Consider the following 10,880-nt stretch of genomic DNA (forward strand, 5'->3'; position numbering starts at 1 on the left):
AACTTACACGGCCTCCGCCAACTTCAATTAACTTGATAAACTTACACGGCCTCCGCCAACTTGAATAAACACTGCTTTCGTCACACTTGACTAAACACGACCAACGTCAAACTCTCTTTGCTTGTGAAAACTAGTTAAAACTTAACTCGGACTCGCCTACTTATATACTTTTACAATAAAGTTCTAGAACATTCCAAATAGTCTTATTATGGAAAGATTACAAAATATACCGCTTTAGAAACGCTTACACAAGATCCTAAAATAAACAAATGATGAACTCTCGCGAAGCTTCTAGAAAGTCACGCTAGTCACGCAATACAATTTTTCGTAACACAACACTTTAATGAAGCAGAAAAAGCTGCAAATGGTTCCTTGACAAAGATCTTGGCGTTATTTTGGTCTAAAAAATTCGACGTAAAGTTTAGCCGTGTCTATATCAGATATTAATACACTCATTAAACATTTATATATTTCTATTTTTTTCTTAATGACTTATTAATGACTTTACGATGCTCTCGTAAGCGACAACCCTCTTATGGTTGGCCATTTGATGCAAAATTCAACAAGTGGACATACTTGTGTTCAGGAAAAATATTTATATTCAACAATGCAACTGCATTTTTTTTTCAACTTCAAGGAATTACATTTATTCAACTTTAAAGAACATACATACATTCATACGTCTGTCTGGATTTGCAAAAAGGTACCTCCAGGAATTTTCAGCAACAGTCTTATTTGAGGCTTGTTCAGCCTGACTTCACTATTCTTTTATTTTAAATAATATTTTCAGTACAAAAATTCCCTAAGAAGCTGCAGTAGATAAAAAAAATGTGTTTATTATGCTGTTTACATCTTCCCCTCCCCACCCACCCTTCCTCTCCCCTAGCTATCATTTCCCATAATTCTCTCCTTGTCATAAAACACTATGACATTTGAAATCAGCGCGCGCGGTTGAAGGTGTTTTTCTTGGTCGGTTAATTTTCTAGATTTCTTTTTGGCCGCCTGCAGCAAAGTTTTCCGGAAGGCATCATTAAGCCTTCTGAAGGAAAAAGTCTCACGATTGGTAAAGTCTGCCGTCGTCCAATATGTTACCGCATTTCGTCTCCTTTTGGCCAAACAGGTGAAACACTGATCTCGGGCTTGAGACGGAGAGATATTATATTGCTAGCTTTGATGTGGGCGGTAGAATCACATTTCAAGTGTTTCATGTTAATTTTCTTATTTTTCTGACTTTTTATTTAAATCATGATTATATATCTGTCTGGATTTATAAAAAGGTACCTACAGAAATTTTAAGCGCCTTTTAACAATTTGACCCTTGAAGTGAATAAAAAGCCGTTGAAAGTCGCTATTTAGGGCATAAAACGGACAAATTTATCGCTGGCAACACACGAAAAGTTGCTCTTGGCAAAAGCGACAGACTTGTAATGAAATGAGCAACATTTCAAAACACAGAAATAATGACCTTTCAGTCTCTCAAACTATGAGGCTCATAGCGAGATGCCCGACTAAAACAGACCTAGAACTCACCTTTCTTGACCCCACAATCGGTTGTCTAAGACAAAATCACTTCAACTAAAAACTCGCAAAGCGTTTTCATGCTTGTACACAATATTCTTATAACACGAGTGCCACGACATACCTGAAATCTGTCTGTCAACAACTTCAGGAAATCACACAATTAACCACGTTCGCGGCACTGATAAAACTATCCACTACCAACCAGGCACAATGTTTCCAGACTTAACATGGGCGAAATATCATCAAATAGCTTTCTCTCAATAACTCTCGCTTTCTCCACATAAATCATCACATGTAAACTTTGCTGACATAGTCGATTTATTCAAGATCCCTGATGTAGACGATCCGTTTAGAAAGGGACACATAGAGGCCTGCCTTCAAAACAATTTTTAACTAAGTCTCTGGCCTGGTCAGAAGTCAGCTTCAATTTTGCTCTCACCGAATAGATTTGACACTTGGCACATTGTGTTTTTGTGTCACACATTATGCAATCAGTTGAATGAGCCCTGGGGATAGATGAAGTGCTAGCTGGGATAGGGATGGGGGGTTAAGTTGTGGATAATTTAAGGTGTTCACGCGCACGTGTGGCACGCAGACTGCGAACAAAAATTTTATTCAAAAGTAACAAAAGGGTTCTGAATCAAACCATGTTTCACTGATTCGCAATAACATGGAAATAAAATAAGGAAATCTTTTGAAATGTCAACCAAATTTAATACCAAAACTGTTTGTACGTTTTTATTTTTTTCACCTTCAGTTTGCTGTTACAAAGAACATTATAACGTAGAGTATAAAACCATAATAAGCATAATAACATATCTTGCTTGGAACTTGTGCTTTTTAGAGGACACCTTCGGGAGTCTCATAGTTAGACTTTTCCGACAATTTTCTATCCAAGAATTTAGCGCAGAGACACAACTTCACGAGCTGGTACTGCAGAGAGGTAAACTTGGTAGACTGAAGTGTTTTATGTATTGAGCGGAATTCTAAAAGAGCGCTTTTATAAAAAGATATAAGGCGTTTAGGATGCTTCGCAGTCATTTTGGAACATTCTCGGCAACTGAAAAAGACTGGGCTCAAATTACTGCAGAATCCCGGATGTTTGTCTGGTGAAATAATGGCTCAAACGAAGAAGGGTAAAGGCAACTGAGACAGTAAGAGGCTATAAAATTTCAAACCAAGTTTATAGAGCGGCCGTCAAATCAAAATTGTTGTCAGTGATGTTTTCGAATACTTTATTTTTAAAAAAAATTGTACTTTTCCTTTGGTCTATTTTTTTTTTGTGTATGGCCCATTTGACGCAGCAACGTAAAATATTAATTTTGTGCGGCATTTTTTTCCAAATTGCGGAAATCCCGCAAGACCGCGCTCTAGAATAAGCCCTGTATTTGTACTCGTTTTGCGCGTTATTTGTACTCTACTTAGTGAAGTTGAATGTTAAATATATATAAAAATATGTGTATTAACTTGTCCTGGTTTATTTTCCCCTACAAAATTCCTCTGTTTCTTTTAAAAACCTTTTTATTGAACTTAAATAGCCTCAAAGTCAAAATATAACAAAACAAAACTAACACATCTTGAACTGAACTTCGCCTTGTCGGTCCTAGGTACTGTATCCACTAAAATACGAGGTATTTAGTCTTTAGTCTTTTTTTTTTCTTGCGGAGCAAGAGTCTAAATTAAGGTTTGCGAAAATTTACAAATTCAAAAATTTGCAAATTTTATAATAGCTTTATCAATTAAACTGTTTTAGTAGGTGGCTCTGAGAATTGGTCGAATTTTATTTTTTTCTTTTCAGTAATATGTCTTTTGCATTATATCTTGAATTCGCACATTCATTGCAGTCATTTGAATTTATAAAAAAAGAAAAACTTTCAAGACAAGAAATTAATTTCCATTGTCTATTTTAAAAAACAATCAAACAAAAAAACAAACAAAAAAGCCACAAGAGCTTGTTTGAAATTTTGTCGAAAAACACATGAAAACACATAGAACTATTAAGAGCGACTTTCTGTAAATACCACGGATAGGTGTGCAAGATGGAAAAATCGAAATCTCCCAAACTTTGTCACATTAAAGCCCTTATGAAACTATTTTAGAAAATACAAGATTCAGTTTCTTGTGATTGATATTTTCAAAAATAATATTTTTTGGAATTTTCACATCCGAGAGGCCCTCAAACCACCGAAAAATGCGCTTCGCATCCTTGCTTTGTGAATAGAAACAGAAACAAATGCCATGACTATTGCGATATAAGATGATTTTATGACCCTTCCTTTGTACGAAAACGTTGTTGTAATTTCAAACGATCTCAGTCTGAATTTTTAATTATTTTTCAAAATCACCCTCTAAAACAGTTTTATCGCGACTATCAATTTTGCCAGTTTTCAACGGCAAAAAACTCTTCCTGGTACATGACTTTCGTTCTGCAAATGCTATTCCAGAGAAAGAGCAATCCTTCTTCTTTCAATTTATGCAATAAAATTTTGGGGCAATTCAAACGGCAAGTTTTTAGAACTGAAAACATTAACGGTACTTGCGTGAAATTTACAACTTTTGAACTTACGGTTGTAATGACGAATACAAGAGTAAAGTTGGACCGCAGTTGCAATTTTACTAATAATGCGGCCTTTTCCCTTAGCTATTAAAAGAAGACTGGTTACTTTTTATTGTTTACTGTCTTTCCTTCAGTTTACGCCGAAAAGGAGCTTCCTTCTTTTTAGAAATATATTCCAAACGCGTCGAGACATTTTTGTTTACTTTATCATCGAGGAATGTAGATACCCGATCTCTGTTCTAATTCGTATTCAATCTACAAACTTATAACCGCTTCATAATTAACACAAACTAATACAGCTAATAAAACCAATAAGAAAGATTTTCTTCGTGTTTGAAAGATATATGTTTGACTGAAGTAGTATTAAAATTGCCAACGTACCTTGGCACGTGCATTACGTCAGGAAGCGATGGCGCGCCATCGTGGCTCAGTGTACGAAAATTTCATTTTCCACCGCGAACGTGAGAACATTATACAATGAAGTCTTAACGGATCTTCGCTTGTCGTTTCGCTTGATGTTTTATATTTCCATTCGTGTAAGTGAATAGTTAATGGCTACCTGTAGTTATTCAAAACTCGATGGGGGGAGCGTGTGGTCCAAGTGTTTCCAATCCTGCAAATGTTCAGTGCGCTGTAATTGGAGAATGTGGTAAGGATATTCAAGGCCATCTGAAGCTCACAAATGTAAAGGACTCTACCTTGGATGAAGCAAGGTTACTCTTGGCCAGAGCAGGTCAGTGTTTTCTTCTGCTGTATTGTGTCAGATTTGTGCCGCCAAAATATCGCGCAAAGTCGAAAACTGCTGGGGGGGGGGGGGGAGGGGGTACTCATCAAAGTGTTGTACGAGGAGGCCCGACGTCTAATCCTTACATTTTGATACGCCAATTTTGATAAAAATGTACCTCTGCGCTGCACCTCTCAAGGAAATACTAAATAAAACTAAATTAAACTTAATGACAGATTTCCTTAGCCTTTCACTACTTTCATCTTGAACTTGTGAGACCCCTACCCCCTAAAGCGTTTGAAAAGGGTACCCCTTTCGGGTGGAGCCTCCCCGCATAGAAAGCACCATAGAATACTGGGTGCTTTCGAACAATTGTTCATCGCAACAATTCCCTGTAACTAGAGATGACGTGATGAGCGTAAAGTCCTTTACGTATAAGTACTGGCACACTCTTTCCCGTGGAAAAGAACCGAAAGCATCTCACTTTTACACCGGCGTTATACAATAACGTTTTGATTGTACAAAAAACTGCAAAACTAGTTTAGAGGTCAACCTAACAGCCCTGGGGACGAGGTTGGTTGAGATGTCGCTTACGAAGAGCCTAGGTGGGACAAATTTCCTGCCTCCCCTAGGGTCTCCCAGGGGTTTGGACCGGTGGCGGACAACCGAACATAGTGTCATGGGCTCCTGACATCACCAAGGTGACCAATTTGCACTGGGGAGCAAAATAATGATGTGCTCGTATGATGTCAGAAACACACGCCAAAGCATCCAACAGTACAATTGTACTCCGCATCATTGCCCGCTATGCTGTTGCGACAAATCCTAGGGATCTAGGACTAACTCTACGCCTAACTAAGCTTTACCTGGCCCTAGCCAAGCGGTTAAGTAAACATATGAACATCTTTTGCAAGGTTGCTTTGAAATGGATGAGGTGCATTTGAGCACAACGATATGTCCTCGCCACCGGGACCTTTGGGGAATAAGATGGCGTAACAACAAGAAGGACTGTTCTTGTCTAGACAAGTGGAAACAGCATGAAAAGAACCAGAAAGGAGATCGAGGGATAAAAATGGCTCAGTCGAGAAACCTGTATATCCAGACGCAAATTCTATTACCCGTGGGTTCTCGTAAGTACTACTGCTATGATCCACGCGACGTTTAGGCTGTAATAACCTGTCCAACAATTTTAAAGAAGAATCACCTTTTCATCGTGTTCTAATAAATGTTTTAATACTGCTGATGCATGCCGCTAGTGCAATTGAATGATTTCTTTTATTTCTTTTCTCACAAAATTCTTTCTTGATTTTTTTTTTAATTAATTGTCGAGGAGAAATTTGGAGTAGGCAATTCTAGACTTAGATTATCCATACTGGTTACGGCTAAATAATGACAGACAGTTAATCTGTTTATTCCAATGTTAGCCATATGCAAACAATGTCGAACAAGACTAAGCATTCAAAGGGAAGACGATGAGGTAACATTAACAGCGCCTAAATCCCAAGATGAAACACGTGGAGACAAGGATTGCGAAGAGCCAGAATCCACTTCCTCAAGTCCAGGAGAGCCGCGACTTGACGTTGTAAGTTAAATTATACCAGGGTCAAGTTGTGCGGTTAAAAGAACGATATATCTAGGCTAACAGTCGGTATATTATAGTTGCTTTTCAAATCTCGGGTGCGGAACTGAAGAGACCGGGAAGCTCAGAAAAAAGGCAAAAACAAAACAAAGCAAGAAAAAAGCAAAAAAACATTTGTAGCCTCAAACTAGCGGCACGAAAAAACAACTTTTAAATTTAACAAAAGTTTTATCAATGTGTGGACTTCTCTCCGGAAGAACGTGTTAGAGGACTCACTAGAAACTTACGAGATTTCAGGTAAGGAGGAGTCGAGTAATATGTATGACGTTACAATTGGCCAAATTTATAAACGATCGGAAGACTGGGTACGAATGTGATTCAACACTTGTCAACTGATGGAGCATTTAAACATGAGTGTATTGATTAAATTTCATTGTTTTTGGAATAGAACGCTTCTAAAAATATGTAATCATAGAGACCTTTAACTGGATTAGGGACTTTTAATTTCCCTCTTTGCATTGGCTAAGTAATAAGGTGTCTTTTCATTAGGAGGCCGACCAACTGTCTCAATCAATGGGCCAACTCTTTATTGAGGAGGACACAAGTCTTTATCTTCCAGAAGATACAGGCAACAGTAGTGAGTCTTCCGGTGCCGAGGACCAACGTACAGTAGGAGCACAGAGAACAAAGTTAAATGAATTTTTAAGTGCCTGCAACGTTGGAAGTACTGTCGGCGTGTACAAGAAAAAATGGCAAGACACTAGTTTGCGCACTAGAAGAAGTCGCGTATCAAAAGCTAAAGAATCAATTGTAGCAACTCTGAATGTGATTTCACCTGGTGATGCTGGTCCGTTATGGGAGGCGCTAAAGGAATCTAAGTCTGTGGAGAAAGCTTTGGGGATAGCAGAGGAGTCTCAGTCAGATAGGAAATATTTGGAGGCCTTTGCTGAAACCTACAACAACGCATCAAGCTGGGCGACGCGCCGTCAAATATTATCAGTCATGGCGGACCTTACTTCCTTAGAGAAAATCCAGGCCTACATACCCAGCATCACTGAATTCAAATTTGCCATAGCCAGGAAGCACAAAATAGAGTACGGCCGAGGTGTTCCACTACCCCTGCAAAAAAGCCCAAGAATGCGTGTGGACACCAATCAACTGGACCATTTCATATCATTCATTACAAGCCCCCACATCATTCAAGACCTCCCTTTTGGCCAGCGGTACTTACATCTTTCGACTGGTAAAGTTTTGGAGACACCCAATGTGATACGTAATATGATACCACAGCGTATTGTTAAGCAATACATGCAGTACTGCTATGAAACAAATTTCAAGCCATTTAGTCCATCGAACATGCTTCGCATTTTGTCTTGTTGTAGCGCAACGATTAGGAAATCCTTGCAAGGACTCGATTACATTGCGGCAGAGGGAGCGAAAGGATTTGATGATTTGCACCGAATTTTGGACCGTTTAGGAGAGTACGGTCTTAGAAGGGACCTGGTGAGCCATTATCAAAAATCTCTTAAGGAAGCAAAGCATTACTTGAAGGCTGAATATAAGGTATATCAGTTGTAATCAAAGTATGTGATTTGAAAAGGCTTGCCATATTGTGAAAGCGCTAGAGCATGGGCGACAGTCAGCAGTTTTTTGAAGTGGCTGTTCACAAGATCAAACAAGAGCCTGATATTAATGCACTCGCTTCTGCTTTTACGCTTTCTAATGACACTCTTTTTCGAATCAATTACTTATTATCAAGTTATAGTGCATTGTCTCAAAATATTTTTGCCATTTTTTCAGGCTCATGTTGCTGAATCTGCAACCATTGCGGATCACTGCAGTACGTATGCTTTGAGTGATAGTAAGGAGAGTCCATTTAAAAGCACGTGCAATCATTCACATGACAAACGCTGTATGCAATGTGAGACCCTGAAGGACGTTCTAGAAAAAGTCGAAAATTGTTTTGTGGACTGCGAAGTGAGTCCAGAGGAATTGGACGATTTGACGTATTCTTGCCGACAAGCGGTAGACAGCATCAAAGGGTGGAAAGCACATCAGCTTCGAAGTTACAGACAGGACGAGGCAAGAACATCCATTCTAAATACCCTTGATGAAAGGTCTGTTCACGTAACTCAGGATTGGGCCATGAAATTCCTCCCACAAAAATACCGAGAGTCGCAATCTGATTGGTTTGGTAAGCGGGGAATTTCGTGGCACATAAGTGTGGTTGCGCGCAAGATCGAGCAATGTTTTCAACACCAGGCATTTGTGCATGTTTTGGAGAACTGCAAGCAGGACAGCTACACTGTTGTGCGAATAATTGAACATACTTTACGGACCCTGAAACATGAGCATCCCGAATTGACAACTGCTTTTCTACGGCAAGACAACGCCGGTTGCTACCATTCTGCTGAAATGCTGGCAAGCTGTGCTCAAATGGAATCTAAAACTGGTATCGCAGTACGAAGGGTTGACTTCAGCGATCCCCAGGGAGGGAAAGGTCCTTGCGACAGAAAGGCGGCTACTGTCAAAGCCCATGTAAGGAGATACATCAACGAAGGTCATGATGTGTTGAATGCTAATGACTTCTTGAATGCCATGCTTTCAAATGGTGGAATACCAAATGTTAGAGCGGTTATTGCTGATGCCTACAGTACCGAAAGGGATGCTCAACTTTCACTGAAGTGGTCTGGCGTTAACTCATTAAACAACTTTTTGTATTCTGAGAAAACTATCACTGTTTGGAAAGCGTACAATGTTGGCGAGGGAAAGAAGGTACCAGGTATGCAAAACAAATGGGGAAAAGTTTTTTCATTTATTCAACATATTTAACCTTAAATGTGGAGTACAAGGTTCTATGCTGCCTTCACGCCCGGCATGAAATTTTTTATAAGAAGAAGAATAAAAAACAGTGACAAGAAAAAACACTGGGATAAAAAAACTCTTTTTCTTATTGAAGTTATACTCGTGCTCCACACTCTAGTTTACCACCTATTACTTATCCTTTGCGCGAAATACCCCTAAACAACAACAACAACAAGAATAAAAAAAACACTGTCCATTTGCGGAGCTGAAACTTGTGTAATTGTATTACATTTTCATTTTGGTTTTTTAGTTCCAGATTACTCACAGCCGCCCAGCTTTGAGTGCCAGTTTTCCTCAGGGGACTTCTCAGAAGTATCTCAGGCGGTCGATAAGCCAAAACCCAGTTTTCAAGAGACTGGTGAACAACATCCAGATGAGAAGGAAGAAGACCGAGACCTGAGCGCTATGTTTTCTTGTCCTCACGAGGGTTGCGTTAAGATGTATCAGCGTCACTATGCTTTGGAAAATCACTTGCTGTATGGGCAATGTGAGTTTCTACCGGTCAGAGAAAGTCTTATGGACAAGGCCAAAGTATTATACCATGATAAACTACTCTGTGAGGCGAGCAACCAGCCATCCGTGAAAGCTGAGTCAAGTCAATGCCCGGTAACAACTGAGGTTCTTCCGCAAGGGTGGGCTTTAAGATCCGCTAGAAAGGCAACACGGTTTAGTGTTTCCCAGCGACGGTACTTAGACGGGAAATTTAACGTCGGGCAAGCAACAGGAGTGAAACTTGACCCTGTGGATGTTGCACGTGACATGCGTTACGCGCGAAACCAGGAAGGGGAAAAGCTGTTCACTGTAAGTGAATTTTTGACCGAACAGCAAATTCAGTCATACTTTTCAAGACGAGCCTCTAAACTCCGGCATTCTCATTCAGCAGATCCAGAACCTGATCAAGACGAGGATGTTATGGCCGCTGAAGAGGAAATGGCGCACGAAAATGTTCGCACAGTTGTGTTAGAGGAGGTCGGAATAAGGCACCCAATTGTTTTCGACAATTTCAACTTATGTGACATGCACAAGGCAGGTAAACTGCGACACCTAAGTGTTTCCATGCTGCGTTCCATTTGCGAACATTTTGATATCGAGGTGATGAACATCAAAGGACGACGCAAAGCTCCTTACTTGTCTCTACTTGGGGAACTTCTCGTGGCATGCAGTTGTCATAACAGTTAGGGTCTGTACCGACTAATCAAATTAACATTCCAGCCTCAACATTCTTTAATTTTATGTTTGAAAGAAAAAAACTGATAAGTGGCGGGAAATCAGGCCTACGACTTTTATCAACTTTGTATATTCCTACTGCAGTATCGAACATTATGCCTGATGCCCCAGTTATAGTATGATGCTCAAAATTGTGCCTGCCAGGATCCCGTGCCGGAAAATTCCTTCAGATCCTTATTCCATCACTTATTTCTTCCCAGGCGTTCATTCATTTGTACAGGGTTAGCCTCGATCAAAGGTTAAATATATTCACAAATTCCAGTCAGAAGAAGACTTGTATACAACTGTGTCTATTGTTTTATACTGAAATTCCGGCACCTTCTAGCTGGTATTTGTGAATATTTTACTTTAGGCCGAGGCTAACCCTGTAGAAATGAGTCTTCAGTGCTTCTATTCAGCGGCCGCGA

General features: G+C 39.7%; 1 protein-coding gene across 1 annotated transcript; it reads left to right on the forward strand.

Annotated features, from left to right (window-relative positions):
• Positions 1–6,941: 6,941 nt before the first annotated feature.
• LOC140927608 (uncharacterized) lies at positions 6,942–10,425 on the forward strand. Its single transcript, XM_073377289.1, has 3 exons — positions 6,942–7,944; positions 8,182–9,163; positions 9,497–10,425. The coding sequence occupies exons 1-3, from the start codon at positions 6,955–6,957 to the stop codon at positions 10,423–10,425; spliced, it is 2,901 nt and encodes a 966-aa protein (XP_073233390.1). The 5' UTR covers positions 6,942–6,954.
• Positions 10,426–10,880: the final 455 nt, after the last annotated feature.

Source organism: Porites lutea, chromosome 1, assembly GCF_958299795.1.
Source record: "Porites lutea chromosome 1, jaPorLute2.1, whole genome shotgun sequence".
NCBI classification, from domain to species: domain Eukaryota; kingdom Metazoa; phylum Cnidaria; class Anthozoa; order Scleractinia; family Poritidae; genus Porites; species Porites lutea.